The sequence below is a fragment of the Bos javanicus genome, chromosome 18 (genome assembly GCF_032452875.1).
Source record: "Bos javanicus breed banteng chromosome 18, ARS-OSU_banteng_1.0, whole genome shotgun sequence".
Classification (NCBI taxonomy): Eukaryota; Metazoa; Chordata; class Mammalia; order Artiodactyla; family Bovidae; genus Bos; species Bos javanicus.
In genome coordinates, this window is record NC_083885.1 from 1886994 (window position 1) to 1908342 (window position 21349).

At 57.0% G+C, this 21349-nt stretch overlaps 1 protein-coding gene across 4 annotated transcripts; it reads right to left on the reverse strand.

Annotated features, from left to right (window-relative positions):
* Positions 1-94: 94 nt before the first annotated feature.
* FCSK (fucose kinase) lies at positions 95-17963 on the reverse strand. 4 transcript variants are annotated; one of them, XM_061386678.1, is made up of 25 exons: positions 16456-16624; positions 14937-14976; positions 13116-13220; positions 12609-12760; positions 11857-11907; positions 10803-10928; positions 10412-10484; positions 9876-9973; positions 9456-9536; positions 8807-8926; positions 8459-8630; positions 7936-8048; positions 7206-7307; positions 6949-7119; positions 6415-6479; positions 5682-6052; positions 4904-5114; positions 4611-4777; positions 4295-4516; positions 3865-4008; positions 3591-3710; positions 1885-2072; positions 1709-1808; positions 1007-1230; positions 95-834 (listed from the first exon to the last, which is right to left on the reverse strand). In XM_061386678.1, exons 3-25 carry the CDS (start codon positions 13195-13197, stop codon positions 748-750), a joined length of 3240 nt encoding a protein of 1079 aa, XP_061242662.1. In that variant the 5' UTR covers positions 13198-13220; positions 14937-14976; positions 16456-16624; the 3' UTR covers positions 95-747. The 4 variants fall into 4 exon arrangements, with proteins under 4 accessions (XP_061242662.1, XP_061242660.1, XP_061242663.1 ...); XM_061386676.1 differs by lacking the exons at positions 14937-14976; positions 16456-16624 and adding an exon at positions 16660-17963; XM_061386679.1 differs by lacking the exon at positions 14937-14976.
* Between the last annotated feature and the right edge of the window lie 3386 nt (positions 17964-21349).

Below are 21349 nucleotides of genomic sequence, written 5' to 3' on the forward strand. Positions count from 1 at the left end.
CCCCTCTTGGCCCTTGGCACCAGAAGCTGGATCATCCCAGGGGCAGGTTCCCACACTCCCAGCGGGAACAGAAAGGATCTTCGTGAGGACAGCCTGGAATGCAGAGTGAATTTATTCCAGGAAAACTGAGAACCCACAGGTACGTGGTAGAGCTGCAGCATTGCTGGTTAAGGCCTCAGTTAGCAGCAGCTTGCTGCAGGACTCCACTGGCTCTCTGCCACAGGCATGTTCCCACTCCTCCATTGAGTCAGCCTGGGAGGGAGTGTTGAATAGGAAGTCTCTACTCAGGCAAAAACTGCACCTCTAAGGAAGGCCACAGGAAATGACCCCAAAGGCCTCTACAAGGTCGGCCTTACCAAGGGACCCCAGTGGTCTGCCAAGGCTGGTTGTCATTCCCTTCTTTCAGGCCCTGGTGGAGAGTGAGAAGGCCAAGGCCCAAGCAAGGCCATTGGATTTGTAAAGGCCACAGGAAACGCTTAGCTTGGGACTTTCCTAGGTCCAGATGGAGCACAGGCTAAGCCTAGGCCACCGTCAACCAGGTCTCAGTCCTGTTGCCGAGCACCGTCTCTGCTACACCAGGTTTTAGAAAGGGCCGGGCCAGAGCTTGGGTTGCTTTCCTTTGGAAGCAGGTTCACAGAGAAGTGGGTGGAGAGAAGACTGAACGCTCCCCTGAGGAAGGACAGCAGGGGCTGCTGTAGCTACAGGCTTTCTCCTCTTACACAAGGACAAGCCTCAAGAGAAGGGGCCTCAGGTAGAGGTGTCAGTCCCCAGCAGCTGCAGGCTCAGGCCCTGAGTGTCCACTTCTACCAGGTGGATGCTGTAGTTCCCGAGGCCCTAGGAGCAAAGGATGGGAGGTGTTAGTGGGCTCTGCGTGGATTTCAGGCTCTCAGGAGGCTGGACTTGAGCTGCAGGGCCAAGGGGGCTTACAGCTGTAGCCCTGGTTAACTGGTGGGCCACAGGGAGGGCTCCTGTCCCCGCCAGTTAGCATACTCCAACCACCCGGTACCTTTGTCTTGGCCAGCACGGCCTCCAGAGCCTCCTTCTGCCGCGGTTCCTTGGTCAGTAGACAGAGAAAGCCTCCGCCCCCTGCCCCTGCCAGGCTCTGGCCGTGCACGTAGGGGGCCAGGACATCCATCAAAAGCCGCACCACCAGGGGCTCACAACCTGGAGCCATGAGCTTCTTCTGCTCCCAGTATGATGTCAGGCACTGGCCCAGCAGAGGCAGACTCCCTGGGGTGGAGGCAGAAAGGGGGTCATCTGTAGGCTGGATGGGGCGCCCAGAGGCACTGCTTAACCGGTGTCATGGTTCAGAACCTGGGTCCAGTACTGGCTGCAAGCAGGAGCTGTAAAAACCCCCTCAAGGAGTTTGAGCACAGAGCAGCTGGCGTGTTACCCAGCACAGTGATCATTTAACTGTGTGGCCCTGATTAGCTCTGACTCCCTGGAACCCAGCTGTGAAGCCAAGCCTCTTCCCCCATCTGCTTCCCAGTAGGTGGGCTGGAGGCCTTCCCCAGGATGCAAGTACTGTCCTGAGACACGAGTCGCACTTAAGTGTCGGACCCTGCAGAGGACAGACTGTAGGCCTCTGTCCCCGGGGGCCTCGTACCGAGGGCAGTACCAAGCCCTGCAGAGCCCCCTGGCCTCAGACCCACGAGCAGCAGCAGGCACTCACTCTGGGGTTCTGAACTCCAGTGGGGAAGCGCCTCACCTTGGCGGAAGGCTTCTGCACACTCCTCGGTCTGCTGCACCAGGCGGTGGGCGTTCTGCACAACACTGGGCAGCCGGGCGTACCAGCTCCTCAGCACATCCTGCAGGGAGTGCAGGAGCCGTGAGGCCAAGCCTCGCTGAGCAGTCCACCTCCTCCCTCTTGGGGCCAGGGCTCACCTGGAGCAGATTCCGGGCCAGGCGGGTCTTCCCAGTGTACACCAGCAGCAGGTGGTCATTGAGCTTCTGGACAAAGCCCTCAGGCACAGCGACCTCCTCCACTTCTACCTTCAGTGGCAGCTGAGCCTGGGAGCGCCCCACCTTGATGCCGGGCATGAGGCCACCCACCTGGTCCTGCCAGCCACCTCCTACGAGAGCCCCAGCCCCATTACCGCTGGGGCCTCCCTGGCCAAGCTTCCCTCTCCTGGTCCAGGCTCCTGGCCTTGCGTCCCTGGCCAGGACCAGCCTGGGAAAACAGCTTCCCTCACCAACGCTGAGTCAGCTGAGCTGTACAGCTTCCGCCCCAGCCCCGGGTGCAAGACAAGCCCAGGGGAAGGGGCTTCATTCCAGAGCCCAAGCTTAGAACCTAACCCAAGGCCTGAGGTTTGCTGCAGACCTAATGTGTTCTTGGAACTGGGGTAAACCACATCAAAGGATTAAGACCTTACCCTAACCTTTCCCCCAGGGCAGGATGACACAGGACTCTCCCTACAGCGTAACAGTTCCTGCACCCCATCTTGCCTGATAAAGGGTGTTGATGGTAGAAATAAGCTTTTCGGCATATCTTATCAAACTTTATATAAAATAGCTTGTTCACATTCTGCTTCAGTAATGAAAGGTATGGATCTCTTTTCTTCTGACGGCTATATAAAAATGTCAAAACCACAGGTCTTTGATACCTGGAGAAGGGCCTGCAAGGGTTTCGAGTATTAAACGCAAATGGCAGGAGGCATCTGGAACGCTTTGGCCAAAACGTGGTTAGTGTCAAGGCCTGGAACACTGAGAACTCCTTAATGGCACTCCTCCTCTCCAGGGCACCTGGCATAGCTTGTAATTATACGTTCATTTGAGTGGTTATTGATTAATGTTCGTCTCCAGCAGCCCATATGACTTCTGATGGCAAGGACCCTGGTTTTGTTCATTCTGTCCCCAGGGCCCAATGCAGAGTGGGTATCTGATAAGCAGTTGTCATTTGCCCAAATGAAGGATATGAATGGTACACTCCGAGAAAACTAAAAGGCTTCCCTATTGGGCCTTTGTGCTAACACCACCTATTACAGGATGTGAGTCAATACAGTGAGAGGAGGAGTTGGGCTACACGGCGGCCAGGGAAGAGACCATCCTCAGGCATCTGTGTGTCTCTGTGGCAGCTTCCTTCCAGGGCTGTGCTGGAGGGGAGGCTCGGCATCCCGAGGTGAGAGCACCCTGGAGCCAGACAGGCCTTGCTGCTCTCTACTGTGTGGACACTAAGGGGCGGCCACTGTGAGAAGCCTGGTGCTAGACACTCTGTATGACCATGGCCCTGTGCTGGGCGCCCCCTCAGGTGGTGGGGGCCCCAGCCAGGGGAGGGACAAGGTGCTGACAAGCAGGCTGAGAGGCCTGTCCCCTACTCCAAACCCAGTCCCGCCCTGAGGGACGGCCCTTAGGAACACAGACGGAAGGAATACCTAACAAGAAAGGTGTTGCACGGACTCTTAAGAGTATCTGTTTCTACATCAAGTCCTTTGAGGTAGAAATAGTTCATTTTGAAAGCACCAGAGAGAGTGTGAAAGGGATAAAAAGGCAACTCTTAATCACTGTGCAGCCCAGCACAGCTGTGGGCGCTCTGCAGGTCCAGGGGAGCCCGTTTCTGATGACCCCCGTCCTGCCCCGGGGCAGCCCCCTACCTGTGGTGAGCACCTGCTCCAGGTGCAGGACTGCGTGGATCAGGGCCTCCGCGCCCACCACGCGGCCCGCGGCCCGCTGCACCGCCGCCAGGGCGGCCCCCGCCAGGATGCTGCTGGTGCCTGCAGGGCGGGAGAGAGGGCCGGCATGAAGCCGCTCCGCCAGCCCGTCCTGCCCCACCCACTCCCGCTCCACGAGGCAGGGCCCGGCGAGGGGGCCAGAGCGAGGCTGAAGGGGTGACCGGGCCGGTGTGCAGCAAGGGGCGGACCCACTCACCAAGGCCAGACCCGTGGGGCAGCTCAGACCAGGTGTGCAGCTCGAAGCCACCCCCGAAGGCACGTAGCAGCTGCTCCCTCAGCGAGAGCTCGGAGGAGACACTGACGATGCCCGCGCAGACGAAGGCTGCCTTCAGCAGCGCCCCTGCATAGGGATCAGTCCCCAGCTGGGCGTTTGGTCTCCAGGGCGGAAACAGCCCCCAACCCGTCTCAGCGCGGCCAGGGGCTCAGCCCAGCAGCAGTGCACACCCCCTCCCCAGTCACGACAGGCCCTGCGGGCTCTGGGCAACAGCCCGCGGGCCGCTCTCCCTTCTGCACCCGTGTGGGCTGTGGGGGTGACGGCAGGGCGCCCCTCAGGCCTGGCCGCTGTGGCCTGAAGGCTCTGAGGCTCCGCCCCCACGCCCCGCCGCGCACGTGGCAGGCGCGCTGACCTGGGGCCTGGGGCTGGCAGTAACCCCGCATGTCGTCCAGGTTGCAACACACGATCTTCACGGCCATCTGGTCCTGCCGGGGCCCCACCGCCAGCCGCAGCTCGGGCTCCGGGATGCGGCGAGCCCTGGCCCCAATGGGCCGGCGGCTGTCCACTCGCACAGCCAGGCCCAGCACGGCCCCACCGAGCTCGTAGGCCAGGGGCGGCGTGTCACTCCAGCCCCCTGTGGCAACAGAACGAGACCCAGCTGGTCTCGAGGGGCTGCCAGCTCAGCTCTGGGGTGCCAACCCCCACCCCACGCTCCTCCATGGGCTCACCAGAGAAGTCCACCCGCGCCGGGCACTCCGCCACCACCCACTGCCCGGGCGCCGGCAACTCCACCGGCATGCAGCAGACGAAGCGCTGGGCGGACATCACAGCCCGGCGTATCAGCAGCTGTCCGGCCCCCTCGTAGTGGCGGGCGGCCCGCACCAGCAAGGCTGGCCTGCAGGAGGGAAGGTGGGGCCTGGGTCCCGACTGCCCCGGGGATCTGGGGCCGCCCCGCCCCTCTGGGCTCCCACCTCCAAGGCCGGCAGGGGCTCCTCCAGGGGCTCCGGCGCTCTCAGCCTACCTGCTCAGCCACCTGGCCCGCTCCCGGGTGAGCCCTTCCACGCCCCGCGCCAGGTCTCCACGCTCCAGGAAGGAGAAGGGCGACACCCACTCGGGGTTGGCCGCAGGCCCACTGCGCAAGCCGCCTCGGCCCTCCGCCATGCAGCCCAGGACGTCTGCCACACAGGCCAGGGCGCGGGCGGCCACACCAGGGTCTTCCGCACCAGCTGCCACTGACGGACCAGGAGGCGGGCAGCTGCTGAGGAGCCCATCCCCAAGGCCCTCTGCCCTCAAACACCCCAGACCCCTCACACCTCTGCTCTGTGGCCCCACCTGTATCCTGGCCTGAGAGTGCCCCCCAGTTCTCCGCCTGGCAAAGTTCTCATCCTGGTGAGTCCCAGCCCAGGACGCCCTTAGTGAGTAAGAGCTCAGTCTCGGGAAGCAAACCACCTGAGTTCATCCTCAGTCCCCTTGGGTGGCTGAGTGAACACCGTCAACAGGGAACAAGGCGCTGCCTGAGCCCCTGCTGGAGTGCTTCACCCCATCCAGCCCCCAGCGCAGAATGCACGCTCTGCCGATGCTCATGGGACCCAGAGGCTCAGCGCCAGGCCCCCACCTCTCCCCAAACCCCTCAATGACTCAGATGGAGCTTCCTAGCACCCAGACGGTTAACTCCACTTGTGTCTGCCCCCTGCTTTAGAGGCTCATGTCTCACTAATGCCCGAGGTTGACGACCCAGAGGACAGATAGGGCAGGTGATGCGGGGTCTGGCTTCCCAGCTGGGTGCCCAGCACACTCACCCTGGTCCAGCGTGGCCAGCAGGGGCCCAGGACAGCCCTCGTGGACGGCAGCCCAGGTCAGCGGGCGCAGGCTGAGGTCCTGCCGGGCCTCCAGCACGTGCCGCGCCTTGTGCAGGGCCTGGCGGAAGAACAGGTCCCGGCGGGCGGCCAGCGTGGCGCCCCGGTCCAGGCACGGCTGCAGCTGCTCCCAGGACAGACGCCAGCAAGTCCGCCAAGCGCGCAGGGCCCGGCCCCCATCCTCCTGGGGATCCAGCATCCACAGCAGATCCCTGGGCCCCGGGGCCCTCGAGGGGTGGAGCACGGGGAAGAGACGGGCACTGAGGAGGCAGCGCTCAGTAGGGGGCACGTCCGGGTCCCACAGGTCCCAGTCCCTGAGGTGGGGAGAAGCCGCATCAGCAGGAAGGGAGCACGGTCCCCCAGCCCCGATCACCTGTCAGCGGGGGCCTGGCTCCTTCCTGGGGACAAGACCAAGCCCTCCAGAGACGGCACAAGCGAGCGATTCAGGGCGGGAGGCCCAGCTGCCCTGCCTCCTTTCCCAGGCCGCTGAACAAAATCCCAGAGCCTGGGCACGGTCAAGAATTTGGAATAGCCCAGGGGGAAGATGCTAGGGCAGATGAGGCTGCTCAAAACTACCCCAGGCCCCAGGGTTTGAGGGAGGTGGGCCCTGAGCCTCCAGGCAGCTGCCACCCCGGCTGCCAAGGCCCACGGAGCCCCATGGGGCCATCCACCCTACCGGATACCCGTCTTCTGGAAGAATTTACTCCAAGACATGTTGAGATATGTTCCTGTCCCCTGTCTCTGGGAGAAGAGAAGGAAGCAGTCAGGACTGATGGGGCCACAGGAAGGGGTTAGGGAAAATAAGGCCAGGGGACTGGGGTCGCAGGAAGAGAGACGGGGGCACACGGGCAAACAGGTCCTGAACCAGCGACAAGCCCTGGCACCTCCAGATGCCTGCCTGGGGGCCTGGGACCCGGAGCAGAATGCTGGCCTCCGGCCTGACCCACTGCAACTGGCTCTGCAGCCAAGGCGGGTCGCTTCCTTCTCTGAACCTCAGTCTCAGCCTGAAAAATGGGGGTAGGAGTCCCCAGCTAGCCAGGAGCAGGGAGGGAAAGGCCTGCTGAGGCCCTACCGGCCGCATCCTCCTCACAGCCTGTATTCCCCAGGTGAGCGCTCGCAGAGCCCCGCAGGGGAGTGGGCTCTGTGCTGAGGACACTGGGGCTGCCCAAGGCCTAAAAATGGGGGTGAGGGGAGGCCGCTGAGCACCTACCTCCCAGCTGTCCAGGCGGCCCACGAGGGTGAAGGCCCGGCTGGGTGCACCGTGCAGCTGCACGTGGTGTCCCCGCAGGACAAGGTCACGCAGCTCCACACCGTGCAGCGCCTGGGACTGGGCCACGTCCAGGCCACTCACGAAGCAGCCAGTGCCAACGTGAATGGGGCCCTGGGGGAGAGAGGACGGGGTCTGCGTGCTCAGCGGAGTCCAGGCACGCCCCGGAGCGGGCTTCCCCACCGCACGCCCGGCCTCACCCGTAGGTGGCAGTGCTGCAGGACACTCCCGGGGCCCAGCCGCACGGGGCCCTCCAGCAGGCAGCTGACCACAGCGCTCCCGGCCTCCAGCAGCGGCCGCTCCTGCAGACCCGGGAGAAAGCTGTGAGGCCCCAGCAGGGGCGGCCCCAATCCTCCTCCACAGCCCGGCCCCAGCCAGAACTCCTGCCGCTCCCCACGCCTGTCGGCCGGCCAGATCCCTCTCTGCACCTCCCTGGCCCCAGCCTTAGGCCAACTCCCACCCCATTTTGGTTCCTGCTGTTCCGCCAGGGGCACGCTCCCCTCCAGAGCAAACCTGAACCCAGAAATGGGGGTCCCACCAGATGACAGCCCCCCAGAAAACTCCCACCTGTCCAGCTAGTCCAACCCCTGCCACCCTGAGTGTTGCCTCTGCACTCTACCTGCCCATCACCATGAATTTGCCTGACTCCCTGAGCAGACTCTTCAGAAAGGGTTAGGGGGGACTCTTCTCTAGCTTCTCAATCAGTCAGACTGGGATGTAGAATCCTGACTTGGCTACTTCTGGCTCTGTGGCCTTAAGCAAGTTACTTAACCTCCCTGAGCCTCCAGTGACTCCTGTGTGAAATGAGGTAATAACAGCTACGCTCACAGTCTGTCCCAAGCATGCTGTTCCCGGCCCTCCCTGCAGCCCCCATGGCCACCAAGCACCCTGTAGGCACCTCTGCGGGCCTCACCTCCAGGCAGGTCTTACCTCCACCTGGGAGTGTATGACCTGGGCCCCCAGAGCCCCTGGGGATGTGAGACTGTGCAGGAACTCACTGGCTGAGTTGGTCATATAGCTGTAGCTGCCATCAGGGACATACGCTGTAGAGACACAAGTACTGACCTCAACGCCCTGCCTCCTGCGGCTCTGACACCAGGCTGGGCCACCAGAAAACACAGCCTCATCAGGGCCTGGGAGGGCAGACGTGAAAACGAGCCCACTGTGCTGATGGGGAAGCTGAGATCCAGAGAGGCTCGGCAACCTGCCCAAAGTCACCCAGCTACAAAGCAGCAAGACCAGGACAGGAGCCCAGGAATGAGACGAAGAAAGAAGGGAAGCGGTATGTCAGCCCAGGGGACTCGGAACTGGGAGAAGGTAGCTGTCCCGCGCAGGTGCTCATGAGGCCGGCCTGGCCTAGGGGCCCAGAGGCCAGCGGGTGAGGGAGGAGCCTCCCCTGGGGGTCCCCACTCCCAAGGCTTCCCTACCCAGAGCGCAGAAAGGCAGGACCCACCCACTGTGAGCGGCTGACCGCGGAGCTGCCTCCATAGCTCAGCCCGGGCGCCGTGCAGATAGCCCGCGACGTCCGCGTCACCTTGCCCCATCTCCGGGGGCCGCCCCACCAGGAAGTCCTCCCTTTGCACGTTCCGGGCCATGCAGAGCAGGATGTCAAAAAACAGAGACAGCTGGGACAGGGGTGGGCACTAGTGTCAGTGGGCTCTCCGGCTGAGTGGGGCCCGCTCCCTCCCCAGAGACGCGGACACACAGAGGGGAACAGACTGGCTGGAGGCCCCGCAGCCAGACCAGTAGCATCAGGGCCTCTCGCCCAGGTCAAGGCCTCCCGGTCCCCAGTCCCGGGCACCTGGCCAGGCCGGGCTCCAGAGTCCAAGCCCAGATAGGTGCAGGCATCCAGAGGCGGGCTCACGTGGGTGGCCAGGAGGCGCTCAGCAGTTTCCACAGAGAAGAAGACAACCCCGGACACCTGCAGGGAATCCCACAAGGGTCAGGGAGGAGACCCTGGGTCCAGGCGTGTGCCTGAGCTGGGGAGGGCGGGGGCAGACGGGCCCCCCAGGCCACACTGGACAGGGTCTTCATCTTCTGGCCTACTGTAGCGCCGGGACTCCAGGCTGACTGGAGGCAGCTCCCCACCAAGGGCCCCTCAACAGGCACCTTCTGGCGACCCCTCAATTTTCAGGGCTCCTCCGTCTTCCCTACGGCCTAGTCCCAGACTCTTACGCACCTCTTACATCTCTGTCCTTCCTTCCAGAAAGATCCCTCAAGCCTGCTTCTGGCCCTTCTCATTCAGGACAAGACTCTGAATGCCAAGGCTAACCCTGTCCTTAGGTTTTGGCGCCACCTGCTCCCCTGAATACCCGTTCCAGATCTGCCTCAGATTCTGGTTCTAGCCTTCCTGGAAGGAGGAGGGTTCTGCCCTGGGCAGGAAGGCAACCCCTCCCTCTCCCATCCCATAAAGTCTCCAAGCCCCCCACCCTGGGGGCTGGCAGCTGTACCAGCGGCACACGCCCATCGGGCCTGGCGCATCGTTGTATCTCTGCCTCAGTGCCCTGGTAGTAAATGTCCAGAACGAAGCCCTAGGTGAGAGGAGGAGACAGAGTTAGGAAAGGAGGCAAAGAGACCGAGAGGGAGGGTGTTCTCCAGGTGCAAACCTCTGATGCAGTCTGAGAGAGCCGGGACACTCCCCAGACACCAGTGCCCAAGACCTCCCCCAGCCCCACGGCAGACTGTCTCCACGGCTTTGAATGTCTCTACAGCCCCAAGTGCAGGCACGGAGCCCGGCACAGGATTGGGGGCAACTTGTGTTTGGCAAAAGACTAAGTGAGCACAGGAGCTGCTGCCATGGGGAAAACCTCAAACCCAGGCCAGCCAGGAGTCAGGACCAGGCTGCAAAGACCACGGGCCCGGGGTCCTACCTCAGAGTCGGTCAGGTAGACACCATGGCTCCGGGCGTAGGCCATGCTCCCTGGAAGGGCGATCCCTCTGGCTCCCCGGAAGCCGTCCCAGCTGATGCCTGTGGGTGGGGGAGTCAGGAGGCTCTCCAGGGACCCCAACCCAAGGCAAGGGCAGTGGCGGCGGGGGGGCCCTGCCAGGAGGCATGCACTCAGGGCAGGCCTGTGCAGGCACCTCTAGAGAAAGGACGTTTCCATGGTTTCCAACATGGGCATTCCTCTGGGAGAATGACAGCACCTTACCCCCCCAAGCTTGTCCCCGGAGCCCTTGGGGGCCAAAGGGACAGACTGGGTGTCTCCATCCCACGGACAGGAGAGGGAGGCGCGGCGGGGGAGGCCTGCCTCCTGCTCTAGGCTCCATCCCGACAACCTCAGAGCATCCCTTCCGCAGGGGCAGCGGCAGGGGCCGCGGGCCAGGCCGAGATGGCGGGTGGGGGAGGAGAGGCAGAGAGGGCGCAGCGGCGCCTAGAGAAGGCAGCCGCAAACCTCCGCAAGCTCACCTGGGTCCGGAGGCACCGACAGCAGCATGTCCGTGCTGCAGACCCACACGCCCGGCGGGGATCCCGGGCCCAGCTGGGGAGAGAGAGAGCTGGCTGGGCCCAGTCCTGCCCACGGGCACGGCCCCCGCCTGTTCCGGGGGACTAGGCTGCTGAGGGGACGGGGTCCCCTGACCTGCGGTGCCCATGCCCACCCTCCCACCTACTTTTGGTGCCACGCCTCCCCCAGGGCGGCATACTACTCTCCTGAACCGCCCCCTAAAAGCTGGCACCCAAAGCCATTGTTGGTAACTAAACGTGGGCTCCCAAAGCCATTGTTCTGGCGTCCCCTGTCTCAGCCAGCAAAGACCATGGCTGGGGCACAGTGGGGAACAGGACAAGGGCCCGGCCTCACCCGATGGCTCATGATGTCCAGCAGGCAGTCCAGGTTGCAGACCACGGCCTCCACGGGGGCCTGGGGGTTCTCCACAGGGAGGCAGGTGAAGGCCCGGCCACAGTCATCGAAGGGAAAGTCTCGGCCCTGGGGGAGTGGGGACAGGCAGAGGTGCCTGGGGCAGAGGGCCAGAGCGGAAAGCCACCAGGCTCTGGACTTTGACAAGGGTTTTTCTCATATAACTTTTCCATGTAGTTTTTGAAATGACTATGGTAAAAAATTAGACAATGCAGATACACAAAAGGAAAAAGACCCCCTCAGGGATAATAACCATTGCCCTCATTTTTGAGGTATATCCTTTCATATACCTCATATGCAGACTATGTTTTTACAAAAACTTAAAAGGTGGAGAAAATAGAACTTCACACACACACATAGGAGTGTAAGTCAAACTGGAGAAATAAGATTGGGAACCACATCAAAATCAATATCCTGGCTGTGACTATACTATAGTTTTGGAAAATATGACCATTGCAGGGATCTAGGCAAGGTTTACAGAGGTTTCTCTCTGGACTATTTCTTATATGTGCATCTATGATGATCTCAACCAAACTTTCAATTAAAAAAGCCGAGATCATTCTATTCAAACTTGTGTGACTCACCTTTTTCACTAAATAATGAAAACACATTCACTGACACTCACAGTGAGCCAGGTCCAGCCCCAATTTAAACATTTAATGGGCCATCTCAACACTTCCACATGAAGGAGGAAGTGCTAACCAAGGCCTAGAAATGATCACGTGACCACTGCCCCAGGTCACAGAGTCAGTCAACGCACAGGTGAGTGCAGAGAGTTAAATGGACCTTTTAATCGCTGTCTAACATTCCTCCAGAGGATATGCTGCTTTTATTTATCCAATTCCCCCTTTTGAACACCTGGATCAATTCTGATCCTGACGCTTCCGAACGTGCACAGTGGACACCTTGCACAGAGGAAGGCGCCCTCTAAGGTCCCGTCCAGCCCCAAGAACCAACGGCTCCCTCCTGCGTGGGCCCTGCCGGGCATTCTACTAACCATGTGCAGGATGAGGATCCAGGCCGAGTGCAGAACATCTGACGTGACCACCTATCAGAAGTGGGAGAGCCCTGTTGACAGAGGTCTGGACAGATGGCAGCCAAGGATGGCAGCCTCCCCTCCAGGGAGAAACCCCAGCACCAGTCCACACAAGTAGCAAAGCAATAACAGGTAAGACCAATGGCCAGAGGCAGGCACAAGACAGCCCTGGCCCCTCCGGGATGAGGGGACAAAGCGGCCTGGCGGTGGGGCCACCCCTGCCCCACTTGTAGGGAAGCTTGCAGACGATAGCGTGGGGCTGGCTGGCAGCCACACAGTGGTCCCCCGGCTCACTGGCACCACTCCCAGTGCCAGGCTGCAGCCACAGCTGCAGCTACCCTCCCTCCCTGTGCCAGGGCACCACGCCAGCAGGGTGACCGACTGAAGTGACTGGGTGTGTGCGGGACGTGGGCTGGTGCCCTACCCTCGGGGGCTGCTGCATCCCAGCCCCAGCAAGCCACTGCCACGCGGGAAGGAGAGCCCAGGGTGGCAAGACGGATTTTTCAAGAGTTCCGACACTGGCTCTGAACTACTACCAAAGGCTGGCCCTGTGTTTTGCCCTCACCTGGGTGAGTCTGCCCAATCTACAGACGCAAACACGATGCTGACCCTGAATGGGGCAGGGCAGTGGGGCCCGAGGAGCGGGACCAGGGAAAGCCCTGCTTGAAGCCCCCACCCTGCCGTGCTGAGGAGGGGACATCAGGACCACTCACGGTGAAGCCTGCGCGGGCGCTCAGGTGCTCAGCAGCCACCAGCAGGGCATTGAGGGTGGCTCCCCCACTGCCCACGTGAACCTCAGGGTCCTCCACAGCCAGCAGCAGCGTTCCGGCAGGGATCTGCTCTCGCTTCTGCCGTATTTCCAGCTCTGCAGTCAGAACACGGCTGGGACCTGCCCCCCAGCACCCCACCCCCAGTCCCGAGCACCTAGAGCAAACCTCCCAACCGCCATTATTTTCTCTTCTTTGACTTAGCACCTTTTCATCTAGTAGCTCATTAGATCTTTTCCCAACTCAGCGAGGTAAGGACAGTTACTCCCACTTCACAGATGAGAAAACCAAGTCTCAGTGAACTGACATGTGTCTGAGGTCACATGGCAAGGAAGAAGCAGAATCTAGGTTTGAACCTGGGACTGCCTGGCTCCTGGGGCTCCAGGGATATGTGGCAAGGAACAGGGAGTGGGTTCTACACCAGGGGCAGCATGCAGAGGGAGGGTCAACTACCTCTCTGGAAGACCTCAACGCTGTCCTTGTACTGACACGTCAGGATGATGACCGTCCAATCAACCCCCTTTGGCTGCTCCATTCTGGCCAAAGTTGAAGGGTTTCCTGGGCAGAGATACAGAGGTATGTGAATGTGTTTAAATTATCATATCCTAAAATTGATTTTTCTGGTTGTACATAGTTTTATGAGTTTTAACACACATATAGATTCTTGTGGTCACTACCGCCATCTGCATCTCAAAGAACTACACCTCAACCATTTACAGTCACACCCTCCTCCATGCGGCACCTCTGACAACCAGCCATCCGTTCTCCAGAGCTATAGCTGGAATGTACTCTTTTGAGATTGTCTTCTTTCACTCAACACAGCGCCTCTGAGATCCATCTGAGTTGGCTAAGCATAGCCGTAGCCCTTTCTCCTTTTTTGCCAAGCAGTGCTCCATCGCCTGGACATTCCACAGTCTGTTTCTCCACCCACCCACTAAAGGAAGGATATCTGGGCTGCTTCCAGGTTTTGGTAATCATGAATAGAACTGCTGTCAACATTCACGTGTAGATTTAACATGAACATAAGACATCTCTCCAGGTGGACACCGAGGTGTGGGATTACTGGGTCACGTGATCAGTGTATCTTTGACTTTATCAAGTTTGGGTACATGAGATTTCCTCAGAAGAGGAAGAAAGGAGAGGGGGTGGCGTTGACAGCGGCCCCCCGCTTAAAGCACGGGGCCACCCTTTCTGTACCGCAGGCCCCTCATCACCCAATCGCTGGCTCTGAGCTGAGGCTGGGGAGGGAGGTTCTATGTCCAGGCTCCTGAGGGTGCGGGCAATTCCCTGCAAAGAGGGAAGCTCTGGGAGGGGTGCACCAGTCTGTTCAAGGGCAGTGTGCCCACAGCACCCACTACAGGGCCCTCGGAGGGGACGTCCCCTCTCAAAGACTCCAAGCCAGATGGGGCTGCAACCCCACCTCTCAGTCACCTTCCTCCAGAGCACTCTGAGCAGTGGGGGGAAGGTGAGGCCGAAGCCACAGCTTCACCCACTCCTATCCCCGCGACGCTCCTGTCCTGCCACGTAAGAACAGTCTGACTGCCAAGGTTCGGCCTCCCCAAGACCTCCATAGCGGGTCCTTAGAAGTGCACTGCCAGCACTGCCAGTGGTGCCACGCAGCAGCCCCCAGAGCTCAGCATGGGGAGGGCCAGTGGGGCGAGCTGTGGGGCACCCCAGAGGTGCCCTGAGCACACCTCCGTCCGCAGTCCACCCGCATTCCAGTCGGAGCCAACAGGAACCTGAACCTCAGTCCATTTCTTCCTGTGTCAGACTCTGCTGCCACAAGCCGTGGTTCAGGCTGACAGATACTGCCACTTAGCAACACCCACACTCCCACAAGCTTCCAGGGAAAGCCTCTGCCACTAACAGAAACTGCTCGGCTCCCCACTCAGCTCAGGAGGGGAATCCAGAGGGAAATCCGAGCAGGAGATCTTGGCCAGGGATCTGAGGTCAGAGGCATTCCCTAGGTTACCCATCAGGCCTTCCCAGTGAAGGGTGTGGCTGGGGATTCCAGGCTGGCCACCAACTCCCTGTGAGACCTTTGGCACCCCCTAACTGGCTCTGGCCTCCGGTGGTAGGAAGCATAATGGCAGATGCCCCCCATCTCGTTCACATGGAGGCCCAGCAACCCATCAACCAACGACTGGAAGAAGACAGACCCGCTCAGACAAGATGGGGATCCCCTGGGAGGCCTCCTTGGTGCCAGAACTCCCCATTCAACCCAACAGAAGCTGTCTCAGAACCACACTGCAGTCTGAGAGCTTCCGGGCATACCTCCTGTCTTCCTTCCAGTGTTGTGTCACAGAAAGTGGACCTGGAATGCAGACAGACAGCTCTCCCAGCTTCCTCCAGGTCCCTCCCCTTCCTCCCTCCCCCAATAAATCTCTTGCAAGTTTAATCTCATCCTGTTGTCTGCTTTTCTGAGGACCTGAACCAGTATGGCAAGTACATCATTTTTCTATCAGCACCATCAAAGGAAAAATTACTCTAAGAACCTCTAAATATCTGGGAAGTACTCTCTTGATCCTTAAAGATGAAGAAACTGAGACACAGAGAGATTGACTTGCCCAAGGTCAAATCTGAACCCAGACACCTTTTTTCCAAAGTCCATTCTCTTTACCACTACACCAAACCTGCTTTGTAGGACTGAAAATAGAACAAAAGTACTAAATATATGTAAAGTGCCCAATACAAGGTGACAGTGAATCAAGGATGGCATTAAAGATGGCCGCTGTTAAGAGTTAGCTCACCCACTCACTCTGACCCATAGTTAAGACACTGATTTTTCGTCCTCACAACACCACTGCCAGGGAAGCATTCTGTCCAGTTCACAAATGTTAGTTGATACTGCAGTCATGACTGGGGCCTGAGTCGCTCAGATTCTTATTTAGGTAATGGGGATAATGAAGGTCATATACAGCTTGTACAGACAGGTCAGGTGTGTCCAGCTCCAAGATTGATGTCCTTATGCACCCTGCAGAAACAAGACCTCTCTCCTGGAGTCTTCACCCTCTGTCATACTTAACATTTGTACGGAGATCTTAGATAGCAAGGCCTCTCTATTCCAACATTCTACACACTTCCAATAGAACTTCACCTACTGAGGTCAAGTTGAAAAGGTTTTTAATGCCCTCAGCCACACGCTGCCCAAAATTAGGATAGGGAAGGGGAGTCAGGGACAGAATAAAATAAGGCCTCTTCATATTTGCTTCTTGAAGAGAAGTAGGGCAGTGATTTTGCATTTTAAAGGGGAAAAAGTAGTTTCACGGAGGGATCTGATTTGCCTTCTGGGGAAAAAGGAAGGCAGAAGGAAAGTGATTGGAAGTAGAGCTGCTAAGTCACTTCAGTCATGTCCTACTCTGTGCGACCCCAGAGATGACAGCCCACCAGGCTCCCCCGTCCCTAGGATTCTCCAGGCAAGAACACTGGAGTGGGTTGCCATTTCCTTCTCCAATGCATGAAAGTGAAAAGTGAAAGTGAAGGCGCTCAGTCGTGTCCGACTCTCAGCGACCCCATGGACTGCAGCCTTCCAGGCTCCTCCATCCATGGGATTTTCCAGGCAAGAGAACTGGAGTGGGGTGCCATTGCCTTCTCCATGGAAGTAGAGATTACACTGCAAATCACACAAAGGAAATATAGTTGAGATAAGCAGATAATGACGAGACCCGACGGGGTAAAATGAGGCAGGAAAAGTGACCTCAAAGGGAAAGTCACCAGCCCGGCACCCAGCGGCCCAGCCGCCTGGAGTCCCTGTCCTGGGTGTCCCCAAGTCTCAGAGCTCCTGTAAGAAGACCTGGGCCAACGGGATGAGGGGCCTGCAGCCACCCCACAGCAAGCGGGCGCTCGGGGGCGCCGCCAGAGTTCGGAGAGACTCTTCCCTGTAAGGAAACGGGCAGCCAGTGGCCCAGCTCAGTCCTGCGGGCCCAAGAGGTGGGCAGCGGTCGGCGAAACGGCTGGGGGCACCCGCGCGGCGCCGGGTCCGCGCACACCCACATACCTGCCTGCGCCCGGCGCCCCGCGCCGCCAACTCTCCAAGGCGGGGCGGCGCATGCCTCGCTGCGCGTCCTGGGAAGTGTAGTTTCAGCGCTCTCCCCGCCCGGGGTGGTCCCTCCCCGATTTCCAGCTCCGGGCGACCTCGCGGGTCTTCAGACGTGGTCCGAGTAACTCCTTCCTAAAGGGCAGTGAGCCGTCCCTTCGAGAAGGGGTGTGGAGGGGAGACGGTGGCTCCACGGGGCAGCAAAACTACAACTCCCAGAGGAGCCAGGGCGTCTCCAAGACAGAACGCGTTTCCTGAGGCTCGAGTTCTAGGCTTGGGGTGTGTCCATTTGTTTAGCCCGGGGCCGGGGAGTCCTGAGGGTGCGGCGGAGCGGGTCGCAGCTCTGCTCCGCAGAGGCAGAAATCAAACTCGGAGAAAAAACCCACAGGCGTTGTCCCAGCGTAAGCGACCACCGTCCGATTGGCAATTTACCAGGCTTGCACGGGTTCGTCACGTGGGTCCTTCGGTAGAAACGTCACAACTCTAGTGAAAAGAAGATGTGTGGCTCTTTCGGAAAAGTTATGAATGGCAGCATTGTTTGTAATCCCGGAAAAGTGGAAACGCGCGCGCGCTCAGGGTACTGGAAAAATAAATTGGGCACATCCATTCAATGGAATACTATGCAACAGAGATAATTGGCTAGGTCGACATATGCAAAAGGGAAAAATGTTCAAGACATTTTGTTAAAGAATATTATGTATGGGAAGCTACTCATGTCAGAAATAATGTCTGTGGACATAATAGTACATATGAACAGCAACAGGACTGGGAGGAGAGCGCCAGAAGGAGGATACTGCCAGGAATGGGCATGGGCAGGGAGACCTTGAACTTCATTTGCACTACTTGAATTTTTCTTACGAGAATGTACTTTACAAAACTGCAGTCGTTAATAGGGAGCCTGGGAGGCCCAAGCAGTGGGTTTCAGAAAAAATGTGACATTCCGCTCACTTTTTGTAACCTTGGCCAGTCACATGGCAATTTTGTGTCGTGTACTCTTTATCTGTGAAATGGGGTAATAATTGTATCAAATGTCTGAGATTATTATGAGGATAAGATAAATTCTTGACTTCATAGCAGATGCTCCAAAATTACTAACCCTTGTTCCGACTATTGCTGTTATTCCCACGTGGCCCCCTTAAAGCTGGATCAGTGGTTTATTCCCTGTTGTATCCTCAGTCACTGGAACATGCCTGGGACATCATCCGTGGTTAAAACAATGTGTTAAATGGTGGAATGAATAAAGAGCAATCCCCTGCTCAGCTCCCACTTCCCCACTTCCTCCCCCAAACCTCTCTCCACCCCACTTTCTCCCCCTGCAGTCACCCCCTCTCTTCGCTTGGCCCAGGTCTCCTCCTCCTTCCTTCACCTCAGCGCCCCGCTCCTTCTCCTATGAACCCAGGAGGCCTCCAGGAAAGCTGTTCCTAGCAATGCAGACCCTGCTCTGCAGTGGAGGAGAAGGAAGGGGTGCCTGCAGCTGCAGCCCTGGGGGTGGCTCAAGGAAAACAGTGAGCTCCAAGGAGTTCAGAGGCCAAGGGCTTCCCCCTACATCCTAGGGCAGGCAGGCTCGCTGGGTCGGGCTCCAAGACCACTAGTAAAGATATTCACAGAGGTTTTTTTAATGAGCTCAAGTCCTCAGTGCAGCTTGTCAGCAGCAGACACAAAAACGTGTAGCTCTCTACCCCCATGATCTGGGGTAGACAGAGCCATAAAAAAAAAAAAAAATTCTGATGTTATAATATAGGATAGATTGTAGGGTTTGAAATCAGACAAATCCTCTCCAGTTCTCATCACTTTCTGACAGTGTGAGCAAACCACTCAAATTCTTTGAGCTTCAGTTTCTTCCTCTGTAAGAATACAATAGTATTTGCCTAATGGTCTGGCACAGTCCCTGGCACAGAGTAGGCATCCAGAAGTGAAGTGAAGTGAAAGTCGCTCAGTCGTGTCTGACTCTTTGCGACCCTGGGGACTATACAGTCCATGGCATTCTTCAGGCCATAATACTGGAGTGGGTAGCCTTTCCCTTCTCCAAGGGATCTTCCCAACCCAGGAATCAAACCCAGGTCAAATGCAGGTCTCCTGCATTGCAGGTGAATTCTGTACCAGCTGAGTCACAAGGGAAGTCCAAGAATACTAGAGTATAGATAGCCAATCCCTTCCCCAGTGGATCTTCCTGACCCAGGAATCAAACTGGGTTGTCCTGCATTGTAAGCAGATAGTTTACCAACTGAGCTATGAGGGTAGTCCAAGTAGGCATCCCACTTCCTTATTAAACATGCTGCTAGAGTGTGAGGGTGCAAGACTGGAAGCCTTCTTGGAGGAGTTGCAATCTGAGACGAGTGGCTGCTGCTGGTAGCAGGAAATCCCTCTGGGAGTCAGGGCTACCCAGGGATATCTTAGGCTGAGTTCCCTAGATGCAGAACCAGACAAAGGGATTCTTGTGAGAGTGATTTTTTAGGGTAGTAAGGGAGACAGAATAAGGCAGAGGAAGAAGCCAAGCAAAGATGGTTAAGTCCAACACGACTGAAGCAACTTAGCAGCAGCAGCAGCAGCCTCCGCTGGGCTGGAAGAAGCACAAGCTGGAATCAAGATTGCCTGGAGAAATCTCAATAACCGCAGATATGCAGATGACACCATCTTTATGGCAGAAAGTGAAGAGGAACTAAAAAGCCTCTTGATGAAAGTGAAAGTGGAGAGTGAAAAAGTTGGCTTAAAGCTCAACATTCAGAAAACTAAGATCATGGCATCTGGTCCCATCACTTCATGGGAAATAGATGGGGAAGCAGTGGAAACAGTGTCAGACTTTATTTTTTTGGGCTCCAAAATCACTGCAGATGGTGATTGCAGCCATGAAATGAAAAGACGCTTACTCCTTGGAAGAAAAGTTATGACCAACCTAGATAGCATATTGAAAAGCAGAGACATTACTTTGCCAACAAAGGGCCATCTAGTCAAGGCTATGGTTTTTCCAGTGGTCATGTATGGATATGAGAGTTGGATTGTGAAGAAAGCTGAGCGATGAAGAATTGATGCTTTTGAACTGTGGTGTTGGAGAAGACTCTTGAGAGTCCCTTGGACTGCAAGGAGATCCAACCAGTCCATCCTGAAGGAGACCAGCCCTGGGTGTTCTTTGGAAGGAATGATGCTAAAGCTGAAACTCCAGTACTTTGGCCACCTCATGCGAAGAGTTGACTCATTGGAAAAGACTCTGATGCTGGGAGGGATTGGAGGCAGGAGGAGAAGGGAACGACAGAGGATGAGATGGCTGGATGGCATCACTGACTCGATGGACGTGAGTCTGGGTGAACTCCGGGAGTTGGTGATGGACAGGGAGGCCTGGCGTGCTGAGATTCATGGGGTCTCAAAGAGTCGGACAGGACTGAGCGACTGAACTGACTGATTGAGCCTCAGTCTCATCCTCTGGAGATCTCAGGAGCATAAAATGCACCACAGGGCTTATTTTAGAAACAAGGGATCTGGACTTTGTACCCCACATCAGTCGTTGTTTGGCTATGGGTGGGCCAGGGGGAGGTAGGGAAAAGAGGAGCAAAATTTCCTGGGCATCTCCAGGCAAAGCAGTTCACAGGGACTGATAACAGTTCTCCGGAGGAGTCAGCTATGAGATGCTAGCAGGCAGCACTCGTGACAGCTGGGGAATGGGTGGTTCATCCCTGTGAAAGTGTATAACCAAGAGCATTTACTGCAGGGGAACTGCTGAAGAGATGGGAGCTGGATGATGAAGATGAGAAGAGGATAATAAACTCTCCTACCAGTCTTTCAAGGAGAAATTTAAACAGCTGATTATTTCTTCTTCTTTTTTTTCCTTGCCATTCCACGTGACTTACGGGACCTTAGTTCCCTGACCAGGAATGGAACCTGTGCCCCTGCAGTGGAAACATGGCATCCTAACCCCTGGACTGACAGGGAAGTCCCTGGTATGGTTTTAAATAATCAGAATCCAGACCTGATAGGATAACCAAATGGGTAACCCTTTCTGGAGAGCTATTAAGTGAACTTTATCGTTAAGTGGCCATCTTCCCCAAAGCCTGACTTGCCTTTTCCAAATATCTTATGCAGCATTTTCCAAAGAGTGTTGCTATAGGATGTGAATATATCTATACACATGCTACAGGACGTACATACATACATATATATGTATATACATTCTATAGGATGTGATTATACGTTAATAGTAGGATATACTAGGATGGCAACCCACTCCAGGATTCTTGCCTGGGAAGTCCCGTGGACAGAGGAACCTGGTGGACTATAATCCATGGAGTCACAAAGAGTCAGACACGACTTAGCAACTAAACAACAACACAGGATGTTAACAAGTGTTGCTTCAGAAGAGCTACAGATCCACTAAATAAAGGTAAACAGGTTTATTTTATCCCCACAACTTTAAACAGACTGAGTAAGCAAAGTGTGTATATATGTGTGTGTATATATATATGCATACAATGAAATACTACTCAACCATAAAATAATGAGATATTAATGCATACTGCAACACGGATGAATCGAAAATATGCAAAATGAAAGAACTCAGGCAAAAACTACTAAATATTTTATGATTCCATTTATATGAAGTGTTCAAAATAGTTAAATCCATAGAGACAGAAAGCAAGCTCAGTTGCCAGGGGCTGGGGGT